Source organism: Heloderma suspectum, chromosome 7 (assembly GCF_057233095.1).
Source record: "Heloderma suspectum isolate Gila_16-S chromosome 7, 16-S_ref, whole genome shotgun sequence".
Taxonomy (NCBI): domain Eukaryota; kingdom Metazoa; phylum Chordata; class Lepidosauria; order Squamata; family Helodermatidae; genus Heloderma; species Heloderma suspectum.
The window spans coordinates 69,739,960-69,755,104 of NC_139464.1; the positions used below are offsets into that span (position 1 = coordinate 69,739,960).

At 40.3% G+C, this 15,145-nt stretch overlaps 1 protein-coding gene across 1 annotated transcript in view; it reads right to left on the reverse strand.

The window, feature by feature from the left end:
* Window positions 1–2,263: 2,263 nt before the first annotated feature.
* The window catches only part of CAND1 (cullin associated and neddylation dissociated 1), a 32,570-nt gene continuing 19,688 nt past the window's right edge, over window positions 2,264–15,145 (reverse strand). Inside the window, exons 10-15 of the mRNA XM_084810560.1 lie at window positions 13,129–14,622; window positions 10,320–10,415; window positions 8,337–8,506; window positions 5,033–5,197; window positions 3,543–3,650; window positions 2,264–2,816 (exon numbers count right to left, since the gene is read on the reverse strand). Coding sequence (XP_084666686.1) covers window positions 2,592–2,816; window positions 3,543–3,650; window positions 5,033–5,197; window positions 8,337–8,506; window positions 10,320–10,415; window positions 13,129–14,622 — 2,258 coding nt within the window. The 3' untranslated portion in view covers window positions 2,264–2,591. The remainder of the gene's footprint in view (window positions 2,817–3,542; window positions 3,651–5,032; window positions 5,198–8,336; window positions 8,507–10,319; window positions 10,416–13,128; window positions 14,623–15,145) is intronic.

Sequence of the window (15,145 nt, forward strand, 5' to 3'; positions counted from 1 at the left end):
CTTCTTGACCCTCGTACAGGTTTCTCAGGAGACAGGTAAGGTGGTCTGGTACTCCCATCTCTTTAAGAGTTTCCCACAGTTTGTTGTGATCCACACAAAGGTTTCAGCGTAGTCAATGAAGCAGAAATAGATGCTTTTCTGGAATTCTCTTGCTTTCTCCATGATCCAGCGGATGTTGGCGATTTGATCTCTAGTTCCTCTGCCTCTTCGAAACCCAGCTTGTACTTCCGGTAGTTCTCTAGTCTTTCCCATTCTGTTGTTTTCCTCAATTTCTTTGCATTGTTCATTTAAGAAGACCTTCTTGTCTCTCCTTGCTATTCTCTGGAAATCTGCATTCAGATGGGTATATCTTCCCCTTTCTCCCTTGCTTTTCGCTTCCCTTCTTTCCTCAGCTACTTGTAAAGCCTCATCAGACAGCCACTTAGCTTTCTTGCATTTCTTTTTCTTTGGGATGGATTTTGTTGCTGCCTCCTGAACAATGTTACGGACCTCCATCCATAGTTCCTCAGGCACTCTGTCTATCAGGTCTAATCCCTGAAATCTATTCCTCACCTGCACTGTATATTCATAAGGGATATGATTTAGGTCATACCTGAATGGTTTAGTGGTTTTCCCTACGTTATTCAATTTAAGCCGAAATTTTGCATTAAGAAGCTCATGATCTGAGCCACAATCAGCTCCAGGTCTTGTTTTTACTGAGTGTATAGAGCTTCTCCATGTTTGGCTGCAAAGGCCATAATCAATCAGATTTCGATATTGACCATCTGGTGATGTCCATGTGTCGAGTCACCTCTTGAAGTGCATAGATATTCCTAAAAATACTTAGTACTTTGCAGCTGTTCCAGATGAAAATGGGACTAAAAGTCACATCTACCTGCCATAATCTGGCCATTGGCAAGGGAGGTCCACATGAACATCAGAATTCTTATTTCATTTAGAGTCACTAAACTGGTGCATCTCTGTCAGCATATACAGTACATTAAATAGTTTTCGGAGTGGCAGGTTCACATATAGAATATGCAAGGACCTTTTTCAGATTCTTTCATATTCAGACATATTTGGCCTGCTACTCTAGTGTCTATTTTTCAGTTCCAGGCAACCCATCTTTTCAGATGGTAAACATTGGGTTAAGGAGTAAAATCCCTGATTGCAGGAGCACATTTCTCTATACAAATTTAAGATAAAGCAAATGGGATCCGTAATACGACATTGCAGTGCATCCACATCCCCAAAGAACATTCCTCTTCATGGCTCCAGCCAGCTTGGAGTAAGAGCCTTGTAGTATTGTTCAGGCTCTCCAGAGGGGGAGTGAGTGGTGGTGAAAGGAAAAAGGACACCCTGTCCACCTGCCTCACCAAGGTCTTCTCCTGCAGTACTATATAGCACTAGGAGGCTGCCAGCTGCAAACCCAAGCATTTTATAGTTTATCCCATAGAATGGGAGGGGGCTGCAGGAAAAGGGGACTGTTCTGGAGAGTGGGAAAATGAAAAATATATCCTTTTCCCTTTCTACTCCTGAAAAGGCCCCATATAATGTGGCAGTGGCGGCAGTAGCAGGGGAGTTAACTCATGGCATGCATCTCAACTCCAATCCCCTCCTCACACTCTAGGATATTACTGTAAGCTGTCAGGGAACTGAACAAGTCAATTTTTTTTTCCTTTCCTTTCTTTTTCCAGCTGACACCCTATCAAGTGCTTCCAACCAGTCTTCCTGATTTATTTTTTTAGACCCTTTTCTCTACCGCCCACACCCTTCTCCGCTCACACCCCAGTCATCAGCATGCTATTATCTGCTGGAAGATCACAAGTTCTTGTCAGGCTATTTGAGTTGGGCTTTAATTTTTTTTTTTAATTTATAAGTTTATATACTTCTGAATACCTAGGCCCTGTTTTGCTTCCAAACTGATAGGTGCTCAATCAGCTGAGTTCACTATGAAAGGGAATATCTGGATATGCATTAATACAATAGTACTTATTTGAACTTAATTATGAATAAACTGCACACACTGTTTTACACACAATATATATTTGTAAACTTGTTCATGCAAAATTAGTGTGAACAGGAAACTGTGTACTCCCACACCTTTAAAAAGGACATTTACTTGTGTCTGCATTTTTAAACTGTGCCCAAGTCCTTTGCATGATAATAAGTCTTACACAGATATTTTTGCCTGCCAGGCAAATCAATTTATGTAGCTGAAACAAAAAGACAAGTTATACAAAACAGTGTTTTCTTTTATAACAAGAAAAAATGAAAAGAAAAATCATGGTCACAAATTTTTAAACTTTTAATCCTAAACATTACAGGGCAAACAGATGTTGGAATCTATTTCCATACACCATGCATTTTAACCTTTTATCTCTATTTAATGTGTGTCCAAATCCACTAAAACATGAGTGGCTTACAACTTGAGTTATGGAAATACATATTCTGGAATAAATGCTAAAAAAAGCAACAATGGGAAAAAACCAAACTGTTTCCATAAAGGTAAAGTGGAATATTGTGAAGATTAGATACTTTTGTTTGTTTTTAACTTGTCAATTCAGTGCATCATATGGTTCAAATTAATGGTCCCTGTTTTGAACAAATATCTAACTAGTGTCCATTGATTCCAAATTAGTGGATGACGAATCTTTCTGGATACTTTCAAAGATGGCTGCAAGCTCAGGATTAGAGCTTATCTGTGACTGAAATTCACTCATGAGTGGACTCTTTTCTGCTTCTGGAATGGTTAATAATGCTGCTACTGCCCTCATGGCAGATCGCTTCAGTTCATCTTGCTTTTCAAACTCCTGCTTCACAGAGTTTGCTTTTACCTGTTTTATTAAAAAAGAAGTAAAGTTCAGTAAGCTTAAGATACAAATTCAACAATGAAATCAAATTAGAAAGCTATTCCAATTGATGCATATGCATGTACTAGTACATGTACTTACTAAGCTATGGCACAATGCTAGCTCTCAGAATACTGACTAAAAATTCATGAAATATCTAGCAACTTTACATAATGGTGTCTGACAAATCAAAGAAAACCACTAGCTGCTAAAGAAGGGTTTTTCCTTAGTTAACCTTCCCCCAGTACTGAAGCTCCTCTAGACATACTGCCATCTTACAGTCAGAAGAGCATGCCACTAGGAGTGAGCCTTCTCCTAGTCTTATGCAAATGAAAGTAGGCACCTTTAGTTTTTGCTCCAATCAACAATATTCTTAGGCATAAATTAAAATAATGAATAGTAATTTAACAAGGTAACACATGATGGGAAACATACATCTCTGAACAGACAAAAGAACAAGCCACAGATAAAAACTGCTTTCTTCTCACATTCAAGGCTTTCTCCAATATACAATCAAGGAGAACTGGAGAAACTGGAGAACGGGCATAGGAAGAAAGAGGAGTGCCTTCAAAAGTTTATCTTCCCAAGACAAAGTCTGTGACCAGAGCCATACATATTAGTGCTACAAACTTTAAGAAGCATGAAACCCAGCATCTGTAAATGTATTTTAAAATGTGAATGTATGCTAATGTAAATAAATTCATACAGTACCTTAGTTGTACATGTAGCACGTAAGGGTTCCACCAGCCTATCCAGCCTCTGCAGTACTGCACTTGGACACAGGGTAGACAGTCTCACCAACATTAAAAACGTTAGCATCTGGTTAAGAAGAAATTAAATGTGAACAAACAAGTGAGTCACTGCAACAAAATTCTGAAATGGAGTGCTTCTGTTCAGGGATCCAGCCACTCCACTCCCCGCAGTCCATTCCGTTCCTCCTCCCACCTCTTGTCATTCAACATTCCATGGCCCGCTGAGTGTGCTCAGTTCTCACTGGTTTATTTGGGGTTTTCCACCCTCCATTTTGGGGTGGACACACTTGTGCCCAATCCCAGCTATAGTAAAATCTTTTAGCTCTCTGTTGATGTCTATGGGCTGTTCTCACTACCTCATTGGGACATTTTAAAATAGCTTCTCAGTGTGAACCAGAAAATGACCTACCCAGACAGTAGGTCTGGGTTAAATGAACTTTCATTCCATCCTTAAAAATATATATCTATAAGCCATCTCCTTCCCTTCCAGCCACTTCATTCCTTCCCTCTCCCACCTGCTTGTCAGTTTATTTCCTCTGAGTCAGTCAACATTCCATGCCATTGATTCCTTATGAGGCTGTTTTTGAGGTTTGCCCCACTATAGGGTTTTTTCCCCTTAAAGTCTTGTTGAGTACCTGCAAACCTCAGGGTTAGTCTGACTCTGCTGATACCTCTCTCTTATGTGTGGGTGACATGGTTTTGGCTACATAAGCATGAGAAGACTTGAATTGTTATTAGAAAGAATGAGAAGTTAAAGCCATTTATCTAAACAATAGTTGACCAGATTTTAAGCATCATTAAATTTAACTTTGACTGTATAATGAAGATATTTTAAGGAAATATGCAATTTCCAGAAGCTTCCCCCTACTCAGTGATTGCACTTTTTTATGCCTTTCTACCACCAAACCACTTACTATGGGAAGCCATCACTAGAATTTTGTCTTTATTAGTCAAATAGACTAGGAGCCCTTCATCTAGAAGCACCCCAGTTCAGAAACAGCTTGCCACAGCACATATTATTCTACACCGTTGGAAACCTCTAAACTACCATGACCCTCTGCATCATATTAACCCTTCATAGGCTATTGCTTATAAAGCAAATGACTACAAGAAAATCAGAAGAATTTACCAGAAGATACAGGTACTGTTAACTAGTTCTTGAGGAATTAGATGCCCTACCTCAGAGGCAGAATAACATCCGGAAGAAGCTTTAATCCAAACGTTTGAAGTAAGTCAATGTATTCTTCCCTATTCTAGCCAAAAGCCTTTTAACAAAGTTTAGTGAAGAGTTTCAAGAAAGTAATGTTGTCAGTACTGCTGTTTTTAATAAGAATTGTTTAGCCACTGCTTTAGAAAATACTGCATTTGCACCTAGCAAAGATATAATTTATATATATGAATACATATACATACACATATACATAAACACACACACAATATTAAGCTAACCTTAATATCATAGTGATCCTTCAAACCATCTTCAACATGGTTTAGGAATTCAAAGATGTCTAGTCTATCCAGACAGCTATCTAGAAGAGTGTACATACACTCAAAAGCTGCCTTTCTAATATCAAGACCATCATCAACTGTATGCTTAAATGGTCCCATTTCCACCTGCAAATAAAAAAAAAGTGCATTCAAAACATTTAGTTGCCAATTGTTAATGAAATCCTTTGAATAAATTTGTTGAAGAACTTTATGGCCCCAAGAAAAAGTCATTAGGAGGTGTCACAAACAAAACAAGGGCTCAGAGTCTATTTTAATTCCATTTTCTTGTACTTCAAGTCAACCTGATGAAATTTGACAGCATTTTCACAATAGCAATATTGAACTCCCAAGCCAAACCTATGAAATTGTTCCTTTTTTAATGTATGTTTCATATAATAGTAGGGTTGGAAGGGGCCTACAACTACACGACCCCTTATAGTGAAATTCTTAAACATATACATTAGACACTTTCGTATATAAGGCTGCAATTCTCTCTCTATACACACACACACACACACACACACAAGCCACAATGAAAGGACAGCAAATAGGAAGAGCACTGTAATCCAAATTTGATCCTGGGTGAACAAGCTAACCTGGCATGTGCAGATGAAACACGGGTGGGCAAAGGTTAGGGGGTCAGGGGGAGAAGGTCAATTTGACCCAACTATGCCCAACAAACTAGGCAGGAGTGCAGAGAGGTGAAGTCATAGTGATCTATCATGAGTCCATCCCTGTACTGAGGTATCTTTTACAGCAATCTCCAAGATCTGAATGTGTTCACCTGATGGCAGGGTGGCAAGACAAAATAGGGATGCTGTTGGTTTATAACCCAACCACCTCACTGAGCTGAGGTGGTGTTGGTGTTCCCCAACTTGATTGTGTTCAACATTTACATCAAGGGCCGTGGTAGGAATGGCTCAGGATTTTATAGCTTCCATGGCAACCATGGGCCTAGCTCTACATATATGATGGGACACACAGTTGATCTGGTTTGTGCTACCCAAGATAACGTTGGTCTGTGGGTAGGGAGTTGAAAAAAACCCAGTTGTTATGGATGGGTCATTAGCTGATAGAATTCAGATTTACTGAGCCTCTTAACCTCTGCTGGGGTGAGGAACCTATTAAATTGGTTTGCTCTTGAAGACTAATGGATCCTGGGGGATTTCTAAGTGCTCTGGGGGGTGTTCCAGCCACTACAGCTAGTGATCCTGTTGAAGCCCTGGTTGATCTACAGAATGGGGGAGATGACCAGGGACATTGACAGAATTGCTCTTAAGCATCCTCTCCTGAAACACAGAGTGCATGTTCCTTGGCTTTTGGAGGAGCGTAAAGCAACAAAGTGCCTGAGTAGATGGCTAGAGTACTCGTGGAGAAAAACCTGGTCCGAATCCAATTGAATACAGGTTAGAGCCCATGCAGTGAGGGTATTGAAATAGTCTTTCTTCTTTCCAACCACTTTATCAGCACAGTGTCATCCAGGGGTTATTTCTGGTGGTTAAGGAGCTATTACATCTTGCTCTCCAAGCTAGTGAGGAGGAACTATCTGCAGCCTGCACTGGCAAGTTTGAAAAACATTTGGCTAATAAAACTACTTGTGCTAATGTTAAAAAATATTCTAGTGAGAAACTTGAAGCAATCATCTGTCCAGTGCTGATGCATGAGTGTTTGCTTGGGGATGTGAACAAGTTACTTCAAAAACTGAGGCCGACCTCAACTCCATACAGCTCCACAGACCCATTCCCATCTTGGCTTATAAAAGGTGCCACAGGGGGACTGGTAGAAATTATAAATGCCTCCTTGAAAGAGGGCCATTTATTGAAAAAGCTGTAATTGGTTCCCACAACCCTTGATAATTATAAGCCAGTCTCTAATCTTCCTTTTTTGGGTAAGGTCTTTGAGCAGGAGGAAGCGTCACAACTCCAAGTTTTCTTGGATGAAATGGCTTATCTGGATCCTGTTCAGTCTGTATTCAAGCCTCATTTTGGGACGCAAACAGCCAGGTCCACTAGACCTCTCAGAGGCATTCAATACCATTTCATGTCTTCCAACACTACCTTCTAGGATGCTTGGCCAATACAGGACTTGGAGGCAGCTTGTTGTCGTGGTTCCAGTCCTATTTAGCTGAGCATTTCCAGAAGGTGGTCTTGGGGGACTACTAGTCTATGGGGTTCTTTAAGGATCTTTTGCCCCCCAGTCTTTAAAGGTGCTGGGAGAAGTCATCCAGAGTTTGCGGGTTGGGTCCCATCAGTATGGTGGTGATATCCAGCTCTACCTCTCTTTTTCAATTCATGCTAAGGATGCTGTGGAAGTCCTGAATCAACGTCTGGGTGCAGTGAGGGACTGGATGTGAGTGAATAAACTAAGGCTCAATCCTGACAAGATGGAGCTCCTGTTGGTGAATAGACAGGCCCACCCAGGACTGGGATACAACCTGCTCTGGATGGGGCTACACTTCCTGTGAAGGATCAGGTATGCAGCTGGGGGGTGCTCTCAGATATAGTGCTGCTCTGGGATGGTCAGGTGGCAGACATGGCCAAGAGTGCATTTGCCCAGCTTTGGCTGATGCACCAGCTGCATCACCAGAAGCATCAGTGTAATTTTAGGTTAACGCTGCAGCTATATGACTCTCGCTGGTACTGGTTTTTCCTTCACAATTCCACAGAAGGTTTTGTAAGATCCTTTCTTATTTGTAAGAAAGACTTTCTATGCCCATAATTCTGCAAGAAAACAAACTGCATTCAAATTAAACTGAAGCTGATTTTACATGAAGCCTAAATTATTTGTGAAGTGATTCTGGGACATGAGTGTCATTTTACTTGTCTCCCTTTGTAAAGATGCATTTAGTGAAGACAAATCATTTGCACTCCTGTTTATACTGGTAGATAATAACACTTCAGTACCTTCCCTGCATATTCATTTGCTGTACTATGAAATCCATTCATTGACATTCTTTATCTTGTTCATATCAATATGGAATATGTTTCATGTGTCCCTCCACCCAGGACAAACTTAGTATTATTATGGTGATTTTCCAACCATTTTAGAGTTACTTCAAACAGAAATGGTATAGGCACTTCATATTCAAACTTTCCTGAAGGACTTAGCTTGAATCAGTCACCTAATCAGTATAGAAAACAGTTGTCTTCAGGGTAAAGATTGAACTTACATGAGAATCTCAACATAAAAACACTTAAACAGAAAATGTTAGTTATTCTCTGGGCACTACTGCCTGCTCATCCTGTAACCTGAGTGGTTTACATACCTCTCTTATTAGTTCCTTTCTGACTTTTGTTTCATTATAAAGATGTGGAAGCACAGTATCTAAAAGGTCCCTTATTAGTGATGGTTTATTGTGTGCTGCTGAGTTAAATGTTACCAGAGCTACTCGTCTCACATTAAGATCTGGATCTTCCAAGGTTTTAAGAAAGTCACCTGTAATAATTAAACACAGACACACACACACATCAGCATATTCCTTTGTCCATTATTTGTCACTTATAAAAACTGAGGATATAGGCCACATTTGCATATTATGCTAAACCCTGTACTTGTGAGATGTACATGAGCAGGACAAAGCTACAGGGAGTCTCAGACTTGCACACTCCTCACTCCCCTCTCCTCCTTTGGGATAGCCAGGAAGACAACTTTGGCAGTGTTCACTTTCACTGAATTTTAGTTTGTCCTCTTGACAAGACCAGGTATTGTGGTTTATCCCTTACAATGGAGTGGTTCAAAATAAACCATCTTCAAATGAAGTTGGCTTGTTTTGAAACTGACTATAGTTAGAGACAAACCTCAGACCATGGTCAAGACAGAAAACAAGCCGAGACTAATGGAAACCGAAATGAAACATGGCTGTCGATTTCCTCCTGGCTGTGTGAGGGAGGGGAGGGAAAGCACGTGAGCCCAGCGCTCTCCACAACTCCTTCCTGCTTGTGCATGTCTTGCTAAATCACGGTTTAGCAGAATGTGTGAATGCGGCTATACTCTTTGCACTAGGTTTGTTCCATGATCTTTGTAAAATATAAGCCCATAAATTGGGAGAGGGTCTTTTAGTATATCAACCTGTGGACCAAGATAGAATACATGCATACATGGGCTACAGGGGAAGAACGACAAGAATAAGCTTACTCCTTCCATAACCCACTTTTCCAGTTGACTTAAATTTTGTGCAAGTAAGACAGCAATTGCCATTTCAATACATATTTGCCCTTCTGGCAATAAATTCACACTGACAATTCACAGCGTATTTATCTGGCCGGGAACCATTTGCCTAATCACCCGCCCAGGTGCGGCTTGTTGTGTTGTTTGAACCTGGACAGCATGGCTTGTTTGAGGGGGAAACAACCCTCAAATAACCCAACAACAGGTCATGGATTATTTGAGGGCTGTTTCTCCATGAAACAAGGCACACCCAGCCAGGTTTGGATGACACAAGCCACACCTGAGCAGGCAAATAACACCCAGCACATGCCATGGCTTGTTTAAGCCATGGTGATAGTACAAACCAGAACAGTGGCTTACTTTTGCTGTTCAAACAAGCACTTCACTGTACTTCCTGGCAGCAGCAGACAGCTCAAAGAGGGCTCTATGGTTCCTGCCACAGAAGGCTCATTCCTAGAGTGCCCCCCAAACTTCCTAGGAAGCAGGCAGGAATCTTTGAGCACTGCTTCCTAGGACATGCTAGGAACTAGCATTTTATGGCAGGAACCATAGAGCCCATTCCTAGAGTCTTTTCTCCTTCTTCAGCATATATTGAGGGTTTAGGGAGGCTGCTTGCAGCCCACAAGCCACACTTTTGGCATCTCTGTACTACACCAATATACATTCATTTTACTGAAGTGGCTCTTTAGACCCATTCCATGTATTTTTGCACAATATTTTTCAAGTTGAACATGTGTTGTGATACCAGTATTGTATACCGCTTTGAGTAATTTATAGCAAGGCAGTATAGAAACGATACAAATAGGTAGGTTTCAACAGCAAATACTTTACTTCAAATGGAAGCATTCCTGGATGTTTAAGAGTACTCAGTTGCATAATCTTTTTTAAAGCAACAATAGGAAAAATCTCAGGCACCTGAATCACCTAGAAATTCAATCCCTGCCCCCCAGACCCATATACAGCTAAAACCTACAAGTCTGATTGCTAGCTAAAAAATACTGAAGTATTTTTACAGACCAGCAATAAAACATGCAATTTTACATTAAAAATGCATTGTTTGAATTGTTACAATTTTACTCACCTATACAATTCTTTAATAGGGGATCTATGGGCTGTGGATGATCGGAGATGGTGAACTTCACAGCAGTGACCACTGAACTTCGAGCATATGATGATCCTAATAAGCAAAGAAGCAACACAAATAACTTAATATTTTTCAAGTTTCTCCATATTGTAATGTGAGATTATAAATGTTACATGTGATTATTAGTAATTATTACAATTTTTTAAATGTTGATATTTTCTTCTTCTACATATGTCTTCCTATAGCATCTTCCTTCAACATTTATAACAGAAGCTAGCTATTTAGGCACACATTCATTTTTGACTTTTTCTTTGAATAGCTGGCCGCAGTGCCATATTACAGAGTTTAAAATTCTTAACATTTTCAAAAGCAGTTTGCCATATTGTCAGGGTTGTATCTGAGCCCATAGATTGCCAAAGCAGCTCTGATTCTGAGGAGGAGAGACAATTCGTGGGGGAGGAATTCTCTCAGACTTCAGAGGTGCAGCTGGAGGGGGAGACCACCCCCTCCTCACATCCCTGGGAGCGACAGTGAACCAGGCGTGGAAAGGGAGGGACAACCTGAACTTTTAGACGCGAGGCGCAGACGCAGGCACAAGCAAGAGATGGCGGGGCAGAGCTTTGGTGCTCAGCCCGACTGGCTCAACGTCAACAGCTGCGCCCCAAAGCATCACGGGAGAGGGGGAGATCTCCCCCCCACCTTAAGGTCAGAGAATTGCTGCGTTTTTCCCAAACAGAGATCAACTGACATCCTAACCCTTAGAAACCCCTAGATGGCTGTTCCTTCGTAGTTTATCTGAGTCTCAAGCAATTAGCATCTGAATGCCTCATTAGGATAAATGGAATTAAAGCCTTGGAAAGCAGCCCTTTTGTCTGAGTTTTGATTTTGGCTACTGGAGAATTCAGTAGGCAACAGGGGGAGCCTGACACATATTGCAAGGGGAAGTCAAGGCTGAAAAAAAACCCTCTAAAACAATCTCTCATCTTACGGAACTAAGGTTTTTTAGATCCCAGCTGCGTACTTTAAAATAATTTGTTGTGACTGTTTCCTATATTTTTAGTAATTCAATAATAGCAGTATTACCAACTTCTCTCCACATGTGCCTACCCTTTTTATTTCCCCACACTTTAAAATCCGGTACATTGCTTTTATGTAGCTCTACACTGTGGTGTTAATGTATGTTTTTAAAATTTGCTTTACTGCAACTTTAATTTCTAATAAGTTGCTTTTGGAACCGGTTTAAGGGTGAAGTATAAATCCAATAAATCAGGGATGGGGAACATGCGGTCCTCCAGATGTTGTTGGACTGCAATTTCCATCATCCCTCACCACTGGCTAAACTAGCTAGGACTGATGGGAGTTGCAGTTCATCAATATCTGGAGCACCACACATTCTCCACCCTGAAACGATTTTGGCTTGTCATATTTAGACAATGATATATCTAAATCATACTGCTAAGCCTGTGTGACATAGTAGTCAAGAGTGCCAGACTGGGGAAACCTGAGTTCAAATCCCCATTCAGCTATGAAGCTCACTGGATGACCTTTGGCCAATTGCTATTTCTCAGCCTCATTCACAAGGAGATGATCGTGTACACTGCCTTGAGCAACATGGAAGAAGAGCAGGGTTAAAATGTAATAAAACACACCAAATATCTGTATCCTTTTTCTGATCAAGATTGAGCCACAAACCTTTCCTACCAGAAATGTCTCCTGTACATGGCTGTCTACGCAGCAATGTGATGGTAAACTGTGCTGATCACACAGAACCGTTATTTGGCACCATCAGCAGATTCACCCTGGTTTACTTTTACTGGATGCTGGCAAAACAATGAAATCTAAAACCCTACATTTATTTCATAGACCATTCTTCACTGCTATAATTATTTTTAGGAGCATTTTATTTTTAAAGCTTATTTTTTCTTGGTGATGGAAGTTCATTTACAGCTGTACATTATAATTTGGGGAAAAGTACCTGGCTACAAAGATAGCCAGGAAGCAATATTAAGTGGATTTCAGCATTAATAGGTTAATTTGAATCATATTTATCTGTTATATGTAACAGCAGTGACTGTACTAGGCAGAATCAGTCTTCGAGTGAATCTTTTCCACTAATACTAAGCTGAAGACTTCCTCCTCGTGTTTTTCCCCTGTATCTCCACACACAAATCAGAAAACTAGAACTTAGTCCTATTCAATCAAGGGTGACCAGAACAGGCAACAAATGGTGGAAAAACAACAAACAGATATAAGGGATTTCCATAGAAATAAATGGTTGTAGGTAATATAACTCCCACCAGTCAGTACCAGTATCATTTTTTTCTCAAAAGACCCTTACTGCCATCCTATGTAGCAGGTCACTATTAGACAGAGCATTGCTCTGTGATATAGGTGGTATAGTGAGAAGAAACTGTACTCAAAAAGTACTTTGAATACTTAACTCTTAAAGTAGGTGACAATTTCTAATTACGTTCTCCAAAACACAAAACTTAGTTTGCAAAATTCTTTCATGTGGAATTATAGCCAAATTAATTTATTAGGTGGTACTTACATGTTATCTGAACCAAATTTGCAAATATAAAACTCTCTAGTAAAGTTTCAACATATTTAGTGTTGTTTTTTTAATATAGATAATTCTGTTTTAAAAGTGAACAAATCTGAATACTTCCTCCTCCTGCCCTTTATCACTTCAACTCACCATTCATTTGCTACAACTTGTACCCTATTTGAACTGAATAGGACCATTCTGGAAGGAGTTACAGATGGTATCCCAAAACAATACACGAAGATACGAATGTCTACGAACCTGATGCCAAATATCCTTTAAGGCGTGGCAGTAGAGTCTCTGGGTCTATTAAAGTAAGCTTCCCCAAGCATTCAGCAACAACATTCCTGGTACCCTCTTCTGCACACTCACAGTGCTTCAGGAGCAAAGACCAGATGCTCTCCACATATGGTTTGAGACCATGTACTGTTGCAGAGCTAATTATCTCCTTCAAGGAATGGAGCAGAAGATATTGCCTTTTAGGTTGACTAGTTATTTCTTGTAAGACAAATGGGAGATATTCAGGAAGATTGCCGACACTGATACTGCCCAATGCATAAGAAGCTGCAGATTTCACTTCTTCACTAGGAGAGGAGAATGCTTCTAAAATTACAGATTTTAGTTCTATTTGTCCACTTAGGTCAATGTGATGTCCAACTTCTCCAAGAGAAAGCAACGCTAAGAGACGAATGGAATCCGTAGACCTTGAATTCTTGACATCTTGAATAAACTGACCTACTACTGCTGGTCCCTCTTTAGGGCATGCCCGTGTAAGGGCAGCTACACATTTGGCAATGGAATAATAAGACTGCTTGTGAGTAAGTGCGGTACTCTGCGAGTACACTGGGCCTGTTAACATGCGCAATAAATCCATATATCCCAAGTTACTTGTTCCAGTCACAACCAGAGCTTGGAAAAATTCTAGCATGGCACTAAGTGCTCCACCCTGCAATAGCGGTGACCTCACCAGACCAATAAGTTCATTCAGTATGGAGCCACTGATTTTTGAGAGAGAGGATGGATAAACTTTAGCTAGTGTGGTCAGAAAACTGATGGCCATTTGTGACACATGCATATCACTCTCACTGATAAGAGGTGGAAGCTCATCAAGGACAGCATCAATCATAGCAGCTGTCAAGCTGTCACTGTAGTTTTTGATTAAGATATCTAAAGCAGAAAGAGTTCCAAGTTTCAATGCTCGCTGGTTTTTTCTGAGAAAAGATGCAAGAATAGGAACACCTTCTCCTAGAACTGGCCTCAGATCTATCTTCAAAGGAGAACCAGCTATCAGAGTCAACGCTTTTACAGTAGTTAGCCGAGTGATCTCGTTTTTCAGTCTTTCCAGGAAGATTTGAAGAGTACTAGGTAGGTCAGAGCCAAGATTGTCACCAAGACTGCAAATGATTTGGCCCATGCAGGAGATTGCCCTTTCTTTTACTTCTTGATCAATGTCAGCAGCTTTTAGTCTCTTGATTGTACAAGTAAACAAATCTTTGATATAAGGAATGGCATCAAAAGAAGAAGGCTGATCCAGAGGGCGAATGACTTTCACAAGCTGCTGGGTAACCAAAAGTGCCTCTGATGTTATTTTATAAAATGGGTCTCCAACACATGCTACAACAGGAGGCACCAATGCTTGAACATGAGGATGGAAAACTTGGGGAGCGTGATTACAGAGGATCACATACAAACAGGATAAAGCATCTATCTTCAGATTAGAAGAACTTGATTTGTCATTCAGTGAAAAAATTATGCCTGTAAAAGAATGCAGAGTTAATTCACACAACTTTGTGATTCCCAACATCTAATTAAAATTAAGCACAAACTAATACTTCTCTGAACTTACACTTATATAGCACAGAGATAAAAACATACAATGTGATGCTTTGAACAAATGGATAATGTTTCTCATTAGGAGCTAAAATGTCTAATCTTCCACTACTCTACCTCTCAGTCCAATTCCTTACACAGAAGTCCCACCAACAGGTTTAATCTTAGTTTTGATTCTAGCACAACTGCAGCACAGCCAGCAATACCTTGAAGTCAGAACTTCCCTGAGCTCTTTTCTGTTCTTCCACATACCAAGCAGTCAAATTGTACTACAATAAGTTAGCAGCAACCACCTGACCTGATAATTTCATGCTATGAGTAAGAGTTTGAAAGAGAGTGGTTTTAGGAATGAAGCTGGCAGAAAACAATGGTTCCTAGAGCTAGCCCTCTCTATATTTGAATTTTTGCTATATGCTTTTGATGTACACCAGGTTTTTTGGATATTGAA